Below are 13,956 nucleotides of genomic sequence, written 5' to 3'. Positions count from 1 at the left end.
CCACAGTAAAAACGGAGGTAATGAGCCTGGCCTCATTGATGAGAGTCTCCTGGGAAACAAAAATCTTGTTCTAAGCGCTTTTGAGGTATGAGGCGCTAGATTCCTTTTAGAGAGTTACAGGCAGGGCTGATATGGCACCCAGCATGTATGGAATTAATCCCAGGCTGGCTTAGAGCCGGTGTGGGTAGGAGGCTGAACCTGTGTTGCTCTGAGTGATCAAATTATGGTGTTGGGTGCTCTATTAAAAGCTGTTATCGCTTGTGAGTTTGGTCCATGGCGAGGAGAGCATTTGGTTTCTCCTGAAGTGGCAGGAAAGGGACTTGGGGGAGGGATGTGCTTCCCAGGAGGAGTCTTCCTGGGGCTTGACCCATGGTTGGGAAGTAGCTAGTGATTGGGGCCCTTGCAGTGACACGTGTGACTGCTGCTGGGAGGCACGCCCAAGGGTTTCTCTTCACCTGGAAGTCTGGAAGGCCACCTTAGAGGAAAGGTGAACTCGGGACTCCTGCGTCACTCACTGCTTCCCTTAACAAATGGGGCTGTGCCTGCAGAAAACAAGACCTGGATGCAGGGGACCTTCCATGCTTACACCTTCTCCCCACTGCAGCTTCCTGGCTGCCTGAGCTGGTCACTTCCAGGCATGGGCAGCTCACCATCCTGGTAATTGAGCTCCGGGTGACGGGGCGAGAGGCTGAGAATGAAGAGGGTCTCTGATCATCTTGTTTTTGCTGTCCCCTCATCGTCCCTCACACACCCATTTACTCTTCTCCCCAGTCTGGAGGTTGTTAGGAAGAGGTAGGGAATACTATCTGTTTCTTTTAGGGACAGGCTCATGAGTTGTGGCTCATCTGAATTATTGTCACCAACCTACCCTGAGAGGACCAGCCAGTATTCCTCCTCGTCCTTCTTCTAATTCTCCCATCAGTGTCTGAATGTCCTCTTTCCACATCTCTACCTGTTAAAAGAAAGTCCATTGCCCTTCAGGGCCCAAGGCCAGTATCTTCTTCTTCCCAATTTCCTCCTCTTCTTCCACCCTCAACCCAGGCAAGCCCACTCTTAAACTGCATGTTTCCACATGGTGTCATTATCTACACAGTCTAACGCCTCCCACACTCACCTTCATTCGGGTGTGTCGCTTTGGAGAACTCGTTGAGGGCCTCATTCAGATTAGGATCACCGTGCCTAGAACAGTGCTTGGTGCACAATAATATCTGTTAAGTCAATTAATGAATAAGTTCATAAGTAAATAAATAAAGCAGAACATCATTTGTGCCCTCCTACAAATAGTGAAAGATATTTATAAACTTCATAAATATTTAAAATTGCTTCCCTCTTTATGGTGTGGTACTTGATGAGAATACTATTCTGAATGTGTCTTATTAAGTCTTTTTTATGTCCATGGAGTTGTTTTTTTTTTTTTTTGGTCAAAGGTGATAAATTTTGGGAGAAGAAGCCATGCCTTTTAAAAAAGGAACTTCTATAAAGCAATGCATTGCCAAAGTGTGCTCGGCAGAATATTAGTTCCCTAGGGTGGAAATAGTTGTTAAGGAAGAAATGATTTTGAGGCCAAATGAAATTTTTGGGAAAGGCTGGGCTAATCCAGTCTCTCTGTTGTGAATTATCTCATAGCTTCGATATGATCTTGCTTAGGAATATTAGCAGGAGAGACCCATAATCGCATGCTTCTGTACTGTAGCTTAGCTCCTACGGTGCAAAATGCATAGTAGGTTTTTGGTATTTTGTTATTAGTTGTTGGTGATAGTCCGACGCCTCCGCCTCGAGCCCTGAGAGCAGGTGAGTGCTCGTGTCTGTACTCAGAGCCCACTTTTCCACCACTCTCTCTGTGTGTACCACCTCTGCTCTGCAAAAATAGAGAGAAAAATTAAAGGGAATTAAAACATCCCTGTGACGGCGAGTATTACACGTCTCCAGTGGGCTATGCAGCAAATGATTGTGGTTTTTGAAATATCCTGTCAGCCCCAGTTGCTCTGCAGTAACCTCCCAGGATGGTTCCAGATGCGCCACTTCTCTGCACAGTAATTACCAGCTCGCTCCTTCGTAGATTCACTGGTGTCTAGGAGTAATTGCTAGGGAACTCACATTTTCAAATTTACAAGAGGCAAACAACCTTGTATTTACCTCTGGGGGTTATTAGGGTATTCAAACAGTGCTGGGTAAAGGATGCTATTGATCATAGAAATAGGGGGAAGAACTTGAATTTTCACCTTGGTGTTTTTCTCAATGGGTGAGAGTCTGGCTCACTGGATTATGGTGCAAAGATCTAGGGGAGCGGATAATTCTCTTCTTCTCAGGGCCTCTTCCCTTCCTGGAGATTTGAAACCTGAACTAACCATCATTGGGACCCTTTGTCGTCTTTAGCTGACACTGGCTGATGGGTACCATTGTCTAGGAAAAGGATGAATAAGAAGATTTAGATTGGTCCAGTCTGAATTCTGACCTGTTCCCTTGGTGTCTGTCCTCTAGAGATCTCAGGAAACACAGAGGACATCCCTCTGGTGCGCTGGAGGCAGCAGTGGCTGGAGAATGGCACTTTGCTTTTTCACATCCACCACCAAGATGGTGCTCCCAGCCTCCCTGGACAAGACCCAACTGAAGAACCTCAGCATGAGTCAGCAGAAGAGGAATTGAGGATCCTGCACATTTCAGTCATGGTAAGAGCAGCATGGCTTTAACCTCTCAGGCCATAGCTTATGTCACCTTGACTTTAAGAGCCGTGTGCCATGAACATAGCTCTACAAAACCCACTCCGCGATGATCATTGATCACGTTAATAAGTAAATTTCCCATTTGTGGGAAATGTCTCCACCTGAGGTGAAATGAAAGTTGTAGTTATTTCTATACCACTGTTACCCACTTGCTCTCTTTGGGAACATGCCTAGACATGGAGTAACTCTTACAAACAAGAGAACATCAGATTGTGACAGTGGATTGTTTATAAAGGACTTCATCAACTAGTAGATCAGAGTATCTTATAATAGTTGCTCCATAAATGTGTGCTGAATGACTGAATCACCAAGCTGCTCGCTGCTACCTAGCCCTCTTCTCTCCTCTTCCAGCCAGGAGAAAGTCCGCATTTGGCTTTCTGTCATCTTACAACAAAGGGCATATTGATAGATACATGCCCCTCCCTGTAGCCTAGCTCAGAAATGTCACCATCAGCCTCCCTTCTCCTATTCAGAAATTTGAGGCCTCAAGAAAATGAGAAGAGTCTTCCTAAAATTCTAGGAACTTGTAAAACCTCAGTCAAAAGTGAGTGCGACAGAGACTGGCCAGCGTTTTGTCTGGGGGCTGTTTTGTTCACTATTGTGTTCTTCACACTTAGGACAACGCACTCACATAGTTAATGCTTAATAAATATTTGTGGAAGAAAGGAATGAAGTTCCCAGTGGAAATAGACAATGTCCGTTTCACTTGGTATTTTATGTGTTAGTATTATACTGGTAAAACCAACAGATCATCTGCTTTGGGGAAGGCTGAGAGCAGGTTGAGGTCAGATTGATCATTCATGGCCATGTATACACAAGGCATGTGCTGTTTCCTGTTCACAAAACTACAGAAAACCAATGTAGGTCTTGGTCTAAACTTCATCTATCACTCTGATTCCAGCACTATGTGCTATATAGTTTTGTGTATGAGTTTGGGAGAAATTGAGCACATTTTAGATATATAAAAATTTCCCTTATCCAGATATTTGACATTGAAACTCTTCCCATAAAATCTCTGATGAAATCTCAGAATGTGAGTCTTCCACGATTTCTTCCACCGTTGTCTCCACGAATAACTAGCTTGATAGATTACCTGCATATACACAAGCTATCTTATTTAAACTATATGGTCAAGAAAAGAGTCCTTGAAGAGCAAACAGTGAACCTCAATGTTTAGATGTACTAGCAGGCGGGCAGGTAAATGAGATTGCTATGCCTCACAGTTACAGATTGATTGAGGTTTGTGATATGGCAGTTAAAATAGTTGTACGTCCTGGGGCACCTGCGTGGTTCAGTTGGTTGGGCGTCCAACTTTAGCTCAGGTCATGCTCTCACAGTTCACAAGGTCAAACCCCGAGTCGGGCTCTGTGCTGACAGCTTGGAGCCTGGAGCCTACTTCGGATTGTGTATCTCCCTCTCTCTCTGCCTCTCTCCCACTTGTGCTCTCTGTCTCATTCTCCCTCTCTTAAAAATAAATATATAAACATTTAAAAAAATACTTGTACATCCTTAATTAAAGACTAGCATTTCCTCTCTCAGGGAAGATTGTCTTCTTTCATGTAGCTTGTAGTTCCCAGAGAGTGGTAAGATCTGTCAGATCAGCTGAATCAACCCTGCCATTGACTGGTGACAGGTGTAGAGGTCACATTGCCTTCACATTTATGATGTGGTCTGATGGAAAAGAAGGGCACAATGGTGGATTTCCCCCAGCTGTTCACATCTTCCCACCAATGTGAAAAGCAGTTGTCATTGTCCTGGGTGGTTTTTGTTTTGTTTTGTTTTGTTTCTTTTGGTCTAAGACTATTTCAAAGAACCAATCAACACACCAAGGAAATGTGTAGGGGGAAAGAAAGTGTAAAGAGATTCTTAAGGACTTATATTGGGTATGACTGTATCTAAGAGGACCTGAATATAGGTGGCCAAGACAGGCAGCATATCAGGGGGCTTGGGGGAGTAGTGAGAGGATCCATGGGAAGACGGTCTAATCCTAGTCCTCATTGCTGTGTCGCATCTCAGTGTAGCAAGGATCCTATCTTCAAGCATCCTGTCCTTCCTATCCTCAGAATGATGTGCTCCAATAAGTTCTCTAGAGAAGTATATATATGTGTGTACTGTGTGTGTGTGCATGCATGTGTACGTGTGTGCACACAGGTGCATGTTAGCGCGGGTGGGTGACAGTGGAGATAGAAATGTGCCGATCAAGGATGCCAAAGGATTTGAGGAAATGGTTTGTGCCCTTAAAATAAAACAGCCCCTACAAGAAGCCCTACCTTACTAATGCTTTGTTTTTTGAGGCCCCCCCTGAGCAGGGATTAATGGACCTTGGGCTCCAAAATGGAAAGAGAACAAAAGTCAGCCTTCAACCTGTGTCTGAAATTTTTCCTTCATATGCTACTGGTCACCCATGGCAGACCAACAATGACATTCTGTCTTCCAGATAAAATGGAAGAGATTATTCCTTCAGCTCTACTTTAGTTTATTCTGTGTTATTTTTCACGAAGCGGGAGGGGACAAAGGTTAAAAGAGCATGGGCAGAGGGTGAGGGTGGGCAAGTCTTGTGTTTGTCAGTGGATTGACCTCTTGGATGTGGATAGGCCCATGTCTCCATGAAAAATTCAGGAAGGCCTTTGACTTCTGCAAGGAAACGGAGATCCCGAGGTATAGTGAAGATGCAAGTACTCCCTCCCATCCTTGGCAAAGACGCTGTGGTCGGGGAGGTCTGTGCAGCCCAGCTTGGCCATCTTACCTTGCCCTATTCCCATTCCATGCCGTACGTACACCCTCGCACATTGCCCCTCCTATCCTTAACATTCTATTCTAGACACAGTTTCAAAGTCTAAAGTTGTATATCTGCCCTCAGCTTAGAAATCAAGCCTGAGGGTAGCCTGTTTGAAGATATCGTTCCTAGAATCTCTGATGGCTTCTTCTTAAGAGACTCGGGGATGGTAGACTTCATCTGATACGCTTTATACCACATTCTTTGGAGGTGAAGTAGGCAGTCATTTGAGGCATCTGGAAGGAGAGTATTATAAATGTCAGAAGATTTTGCAGCCCGTTGACTAGTAACACGGACAGCAAAATGCACTTACATGAAATTTTATTACCCAGGCCCTGCTGGTTATGAAATAACAATAGCAGAGCTATTTTTCATTAACTATAACGATCAATACTGATGTGGTTTTCAGTTCAGATCCAAATAGCATAATTTGAAAAAGAGAAAAGTCAAGGTGATTATCAAAACATGAATACACCCAACCTTTTCTCTCTTGTTAAGAAAATGTATATTTAAAAGCTTAACTGGCAATTCTAAATATTTCCAATATGTGCAGAGGGAATTAATGGTTCTGTGAAAACCTTCAAGTTTACATTTCTCTGATTTTGTGTTTACACTTTTCTCATCCATATTGCCTCAATGCAGGGACCACTGTTTATTTTTATATTTTGCATGTACTATGTTTAGTTTTAAGCACAAAGTATAGGTAATGAGAGACTGAAAGCAAAGGGATACGTATTTTGTATCCTTATGACACACTGTGAATGAGAATTGGCGAGTCCTCTCTTCCGCTGTGCCCAGTATAAATATACCATCAGCAAAATTGTGGGCTTGCGGGAAAACAATCCCTCAGCTGGGAACTTGGCAATTTAAAACTTTGAAAACCCTTTTGCTTTGCTTGTTTTTCAATCACATCCTAAAATTTTTGAATTATTTTTTCCAAAGAGGTGCCCTTTCCCTCCTGAAATCTTATATTACTGCTTGGAGGGTCAAACAATGTATCGTAACCTCCAGGATGATTCAACCGAGGCTGAAGAGATTTATTTTGAATTTTGCAAGATAATTGACATTTAAAAGTACTGAAGTACACAAAGGTACTCTTGATACTTTTTGCAAACTCTTGAATGAGTGAAAGGCAAATCATTGAATGAAAATCGATTGTGAGTTTAAATCCAGAAGTCAGAGAATTGTTCAGCTATAAGCAAATCCTTTACTGCATAGAAGACCAGGTTTTAATGACTATTATTTTTTTGTAATTTTTTTCTGTTTTTTTAATTTATTTTTGAAAGACAAAGAGAGACAGCACGAGCAGGGGAGGGTCAGAGAGAGAGGGAGACACAGAATCCGAAACAGTCTCCAGGCTCTGAGCTAGCTGTTAGCACAGAGCCGGACGCGGGGCTCAAACCCATGAGCCATGAGATCATGACCTGAGCCGAAGCCGGACACTTAACCGACTGAGCCACCCAGGAGCCCCAATGACTTTATTATTTTTAATGTTTATTTATTTTTGAGAGAGAAAGAGACAGAGTGTGAGTTGGAGGGGGTGGTCTGAGAGAGAGGGAGACACAGAATCTGAAGCAGCTCCAATCTCTGAGCTGTCAGCACAGAGCCCGATGTGAGGCTCAACCCACAAACCATGAGATCATGACCTGTGCCACAATTGGAGGCTCAACCAACTGAGCCACCCAGATGCTCCTAATATGAGTTTACTTTAGATATTCAGACTCGTGAATTTGCATTTTCATGTTGATGAATTTACCATAGGATCTACATTTTTCTTCTTATGGCATGCAAAAGAATTGAATGGTGCATAATAGCACTTTAATGTATTATCTATATATTTCATCTTCATAATTAAAGATGGCAGTGGTAAGAGACTTCCTGTATGCATATAGGCTGGTTAAATACATTTTTCATAGCAAGTGACCTTTCAGAAATCCTTCAGTTTGATATATATATATTTTGCAGTGATAACTCCTGCTGGTAGGTAAACTTTCATAGTTCAGCCCTCTTAGCACAATTCACAGTTGTGGGCAAAAAATAGTCTTTGAGCATTTGTCTATCTCCCTGGAGATTTGGGGACTGAGGCCCATCAAAGAAGCCTGGGTCTGCTCAAGACTAGTCCCAACTCCGTGGGGCCCATTGGCCAGTGTCTGCAGGTTCTCTTGGCCTCCAACTGCTGGCTCCAGGCACCTTGTTTCTGGGAGCTCCATGTGAGTTAGACACATAGTTTTCTTTTGAGAGAAAGAAACAAGAGAACAAGGTTCAGGGACACAAGAGACGCAGGTGGGGTTGTGGAGTCCCAGCACCCAGGAAATAGAGTGGGCACTTTAGAGAAGTTCTATTCCTGGGAAGTAATGCCTGGGCCGAGTTAGCACAAAGCCTATGGAACACACCTATGGAAACTTCCAAGACTGTGTTTCCAGGACTGTAGACAACGTTGTGCCACAGAACCTGTCCTTGCTCTTACTTGCTCTTACTCTCGCCCTCCTCGCTCAAGTTCAGGTCAGCTGCCTATGCGTCGTGTGTTATTTTGCTTGAAGCTGTCTTCACTGCATTTGTAAAGCTCAGCCACATCTAAGGGCTGGGAAGGGCAGTTCTAAGCATGGTTGGTGCTATGTGCCGCCAAGACCATCAGTTTATTATTAAGTGTCTGTGGGCGTAGGAGGCTAGATGCTTTTCCTGTCAGTTCTTTTTGCCTTCAGCTAGTCAGTACAAAAATTCATTAGCAAATTCATTAATCAGGGTCACTTTTGCATCTTTATTGTTAATTTATATTATTGACATAGTTCAACTGAGGATGCACTATCCTTCTGATCTTTAGAAAGAAATGGAGGCATTCAGACATGACTTGGGTTATCACAAAGGAGAGAACTAGAGTGTAACAGATTCCATCCAAAGAACTTTTCCATCTGTTACGGGGCAGGACTGACTTACTGGCCGTATCATCCACTTTCCAAAATCAATGTTGTCCACTTGGCCTCCCACTAAGAAAATGGTGGGCAGTTCCTAAAATAATAGCAATATCCCTCTAGACAAAACCTCCTCGCCCTTGGGTTGTTTCTGGCAGACTGATATGCAAAAGAGGACATGCCAGAGCCCATTTGGGGGGCTCTCCCAAGTGCCAAGGGAGGGTTGGTGTTTAAGCCTCCCCACCTGGCACCATGGTTTAGCTGTGCCTCTCTTGCCAAGGTGCATTAGGTGCAGGTACACGTGCATCTATTAGCCGTTTCAGTTGTTGGGCTATTCCGAGTGCCGGCTGCGCTCCCGTATTCCTACAGAGGGGGAGCTGGGATGTGTGCAAAAGAAACACTGGGCCTCGGGTTGGGAGGTAAGCTTCAGAGCCTGGCTTTATACCACATTAGGTCATCTGCTGACCTTTTGGGAGCTTTTCACCTCAATTGTGAAATGGATACATTCACTGGTGAGGCTTTTTAGTTTCAAAAAATGGAGGTCCACTCAAGCCTTCTCTATAAGGGAGTTTGTAGAAATTCACATGGAGGTAAGGGAGACAGGAATCTTCTTCTTTTCTTAATCATATTTTTGAGAGGGAGAGAGAGACAGACAGAGCATGAGCAGGGGAGGAGCAAAGAGAGAGGGAGACACAGAATCTGAAGCAGGATTCAGGCTCCCAGCTGTCAGTACAGAGTCTGACATGGGGCTCAAACCCACGAACCTTGAGATCATGATTTGAGTTGAAACTGGACACTTAACTGGCGGAGCCATCCAGGCACCCCAACAGGAATCTTGTAATAAAAAAATCCTCAAGGCAGAATGTCAAGAGCTCTGGAGCTGGAAGGTTGTGCAGGATCCGCGAATCATCCTGTCAGGCCTCAGCCTCCGTGTTGGTTTGTGGTTTGGCTTTTTGACGCACCCGTCTTCATTGTTCCCATTACCATGACTTAGCTCCTTTGTCCAGTGTACTCTGTAAATCTTGTCCCCATTTTGATGCTTTTGAATGTTTGTACCATCCATTTACTCATCACGTCATCTTCCTTGTGACCCCTCGGGACTTCTTGCAGCTTTACTATCCATCCCTGTCCCTCTGGCTGCCGTTTCCCTGGTGTTCCCCACCTACCCTGACTCCTTAGGGAGACGAGCAGAGGGAAACTAGTTACCGTAGTTCCTGTTTGTCGACAGCTTTTCTTCGCAGTCATCCCATGAGAGGACATAACCCTAACTTCCCCTGTTGGCTGTAGTTACAGGGAGGTTGGCTTAGGTGGCACAGAACAGACTCGTCCTATCCCAGGTCTAGCTCGGAACCACGTTCTTTAGCAGAGGAGAGAAGGAAGGATTCCGCAATTTTCTTGTTCAATACAGTGGGCATGCTGCAGGGGGCGCCTGGGTGGCTCATTCGGTTAAGTGCCCAACACTTGTTTTGGCACAGTTCATGATACCACGGTCGTGAGATCAAGCCCTGCATTGGGCTTCATGCTCGGTGTGGAGCCTTCTTAGGATTCTCTCTCTGTCCTTCTGCCTCCCCCCACCCCCCAAAACAAAACAAAAACAAAAACAGCAGGCATATTGCAGCCTACCTTGTAGAGACGCTTGGAGCACTGAAAGAGGCTGTCTTCGCCCCCATCATCACCATCATCGTCTCCATCCTCCTCCTCCTCTCACCATCCTCATCGTTGCAGCTTTATTTTGTGTTTACCAAGTGCTAGGCTCTGAGGACTTTCAATATATGTTACCGTATGTTTTGTTCTCATCACTACACCAGGAGGTAGGGATTATTATCATCTCGTTTTACAAACGAAGAGACTGAGGGCCAGACAAGCGGAGTAACTTACCTAAACTTAAACACTATTAGGTTACACGGCCAGGATTTAAGTTGAAGCAGTTGGTAGAGTCCAGACTGTTCTCTGAGAAGCACCAGCTCATATTCTGGCCAATAGTGGGTGCCCAGTATGGACTTTTTACATGTCCTTTTATCAGTGTTTGTTGTTTTGTCCTCTTTTGACTGCTGAGCCTCATTTGACACTTTTTCCCTCATTGTTGCTTCCAAACCAAAAACTCTATGAGCACTAGGACCCACAACCAAGGTAGAATATAGATCTTTCTTCCTGTGGCTACACCAGACAGCTAACCCCAAAAGCTCAGATTCAGTTCAGCTTGGCTACACCCACCTGCTAACCTTGGCTTCCACTACACCACCTCGCAGCTGGCTGCAGGCTGTTTGGCAGGGAAGGGAAGAGGGCAGTTAGGGACCTTTCGCTCTAAAATTGTGAAAGTCATGTAACAGTAAATTTAGGCTTTTTCAAGTACAAACGTTCACACTTTGCAGTTTTTCGAAACAAACCCCCCCCCCAAAAAAAACACCATTTTTAAAGCATTAATGACCTATCATTGATTTAAAAGAAATCATTGATTGATTCATTCATTCATTTAGATATAGATTTTTTTACGTCTCTGTCCAGCCAAGGATGGAAAATTAATAAGACAACATTCTGCTTTCAAGGAACATTTAATGATATTATTAACACTTAATATTTGAGGATGGCCTTTGGCAGAACTGGGAGCCAGGTAGAACGTCTACCTTCTTTTTCATTTCTTTACATTTTTTACATTCTTTTTACAGTTTTGTTCGTCTTTTTCCTGAGGCTCACAGAGACCTTCGGTTGCCCCCATTTCTCCAGACAACAAGAAGAGTAGCTAAGAGGCCACATTTTCGTGATACTATTTTTTTAACAACATGATGTAATATTCTGTTCAGCAATTTAGCTCACTTGATACAGAAGTCAACAAATTACTTTTAAGTACTTAGTTCCAAAAATCTCTGAAGATCCTTTTGAAAGCGGGAGTCATAATCTCTTTGGGGTTTAAATCGATGAGAAAAACTGGTGGTAGTCCTAGTAATGAAGGTAACATTATACTCACTGTGTCCCAGACAAGGTATGGGATCATTTTCATGCACAGTATCAGTCCACTCTCCAAAAGTCTTGGGAAGTAGATAGTAATTCTCCCACTTTTCAGATATGAATACTGAGACTTTGAGAAAGTAAATCACAGATCCAAGGTTGTACAGGTGAAGCCAAGATTCAAGGCAAATGCATCTGACTCCAGACTTCATTCTGCAGTGACTGTGCTGCCTGTTGGCTTCAGGGTCACCAGTGTCTCCAGTTTTCCAGGCGGTGGGATAATTTTGCTTCTGGCTAGCACAATAGAGACCCTTCACCTGATGCACATTAGGAAAGCTTAGAGAACAGGACAAGGAAGGCGTTGTCATGATGGAGTCTCTGAGCCACCACAAAGGGTGAAGATTGGCACTGAGCAGAGGGATAAAGCATCACAGAGAAGCCTGGGGTTGACTCTGAACAAGGTCATCAAGAAGCCAAGAAGCCAGAGAAGACTATAAATTCCGTAGTATTGAACTTCAGGGAGGGAGTTGATAGCAAGGCTTTGTTATCAGACTAGTTTACATCCTAGTTCGAACCTTACTAGATTTTCTAGTGTCCTTGGGCCAATTGCTTTCAAAGTCTCTACACTCACTTTCCTTATTGATGAAATGGGAATGATAATAGATTCTGCCTCTTAAAGCAGTTTTGTTGATTAAATGAGATGATTCTTCCTAAGCACTTCCTACAGTGGCTGGCCCATGGGAAGTGCCCAGTAAATATGAACCAGGTAAACCCTTGGGCACCGTGCAAGCTGCCTGTAACTGTTTCGTGCGCAGTGTGTTACCCCAGGGCCACTACCTTAGGGAGCCAGAGAGGCAGCTGGGATCATGGCAACCCCTTACAGGAGTCCTGGAGGAGTCGTGCTCAGGGATGATACTGAGGCAATTAAGGTCATCAGGGCAACAGAATGGGTCCATTGTGAAGCCGGAACGTGGCCATGTACATCTAACAGCATTATTAAGCCACTTCTGTTTCACTGTTTACAGGGTTTCCTAGGAGCTATCCTACGGTTTGGGAGGATAATCCCAGCTCCAAATTCCGTGGAAGAACTTCACTAACTTATTTATTTATTTTATCAAACCAAGTGATGTCATTATGGGAATTCCTATTCTGCTCAGGTATCTAAGAGTGTTGTTACTCACGTTCCCGATGGGGAAAAGAAGGCACGGGTTCTCATTTTGAAGGCTGCGATCTTTCCTCCAGCTCATGCCGCCTTCTCCTTGCCTTCTGCCCATGTCTCAAGTTTTGTGATTCTTTCCTGAAATTTGCCTTTAAATTTGACCTCAAGCCCACACTCACAGGTGATTGGTGGAGACAGAGTAGCTTTGGGTATCGAAGATGTAGGCAGCCGTGTGCCCACCCACAGAAAGAACCCTGCATGGGTGATGGCAGGACATTAGGACAGGGGTCTGTAAAGTGCCAAATGAGAAACATTTTTAGCTTTGCGGGCTTCTTGAACTCGGATACAGCTACCCAACTCTTGCCATTGTAGTGCCAAAGTAGCCATATGCAATAAGCAAATGGATAAATGTGGCCCTGTTCTAATAAAGCTTTATTTACAAAACAGGCAGTGGGCCCCATTTGGCCTTGAGACCATAGTTTGCTGATCCCAATCTAGTACATTCTCTTTTGTCTACAGGGCATAAACAGAGACTGAAATCTTAACAACTTAGGGGAAGTGATAGGGTACCATTTGCAGAGTATAAGATAATAGTTCGCTCATTTTAGTCAGACGCCTATAGATTGATTATAATTGTCACTTAAGGCAGGCATTGGCAAAGATTGTTCTTGCTACAAATTCAAGGCACAAATTCAGGTGAGATGCAAGCAAATTAGCCTCTCCTGAGAGGTATTGATGGGTTTAGCGAAGACAAAGTTGATGAAAACAAAATATGCTTAGACTTGACAAGAGAATTATAAACAAGGTATGGATTAGGAAATATGCAATTTTTTTTCCTTCCCTGTGAGGTTGATGGCTCCCGCTTGGTTTCGATTTTGATGCACACAGTAGACTTTTGTGAAATGTTTACATGTGTGAAAACAGCCCCTTTTACCAAAATACCTAATGTAGGTGGGTGGACCTGCATGCAGAGAAGTATATTATGCTCCCAGACATGTCATGATACATTTGGTCTGTGGTACGTAAGGACTTTAAGAGTTAGTGGTGTCTATCTGCCTTGCTTATGAATAAGGTGGAAAAGACATGTTGAGAGACCTCACCTCATAAAATCACCTTATCGCATACCCTGTCATGTATCAGCTCAAGTTCATTGGAAGTCTTGCCTGCGTGAGAGGCTGATGTCACTAGCTCTCCTCCAGATTGCACAGGACTCTCCATGGTTCATCCAAGGAGGTCAGGAGCTTCCTGCTGCTGCCTTGCTATTTATGATTCTCCAGATACCTCTGTCACTGATGCTGACATCCATGAATAGCAAGGGATGAGTCAAGTAGCCTTCTAACTTGGGCGAATCAGATGCTGAGTTAATTGATATATTGAATGGTGGCTGACAGCAGTGAGTCCTCATGGAGAAGTATCTGGGACTTCTGGGCTTGGCTCCCAGTC

The 13,956-nt window shown here is 44.0% G+C and overlaps 1 protein-coding gene and 1 long non-coding RNA gene across 4 annotated transcripts in view; one reads left to right on the top strand and one right to left on the bottom strand.

Annotated features, from left to right (window-relative positions):
• ASTN1 (astrotactin 1) overlaps window positions 1-13,956 on the top strand; it is a 298,956-nt gene that overhangs the window by 104,915 nt on the left and 180,085 nt on the right. For all 3 annotated transcript variants that reach the window (XM_029935125.1, XM_029935123.1, XM_029935124.1), the window contains exon 2: window positions 2,482-2,669. In XM_029935125.1, the coding sequence (XP_029790985.1) occupies window positions 2,482-2,669 (188 nt within the window). The remainder of the gene's footprint in view (window positions 1-2,481; window positions 2,670-13,956) is intronic.
• Window positions 5,183-12,262, bottom strand: LOC115288104. Its single transcript, XR_003906808.1, has 3 exons — window positions 12,192-12,262; window positions 5,470-5,735; window positions 5,183-5,357 (listed from the first exon to the last, which is right to left on the bottom strand). It is a non-coding gene; the product is annotated as an uncharacterized LOC115288104 (long non-coding RNA).

The sequence above is a fragment of the Suricata suricatta genome, chromosome 3 (assembly GCF_006229205.1).
Source record: "Suricata suricatta isolate VVHF042 chromosome 3, meerkat_22Aug2017_6uvM2_HiC, whole genome shotgun sequence".
In the NCBI taxonomy this organism is placed as follows: domain Eukaryota; kingdom Metazoa; phylum Chordata; class Mammalia; order Carnivora; family Herpestidae; genus Suricata; species Suricata suricatta.
This window is presented reverse-complemented; position numbering and strand designations above follow the sequence as displayed.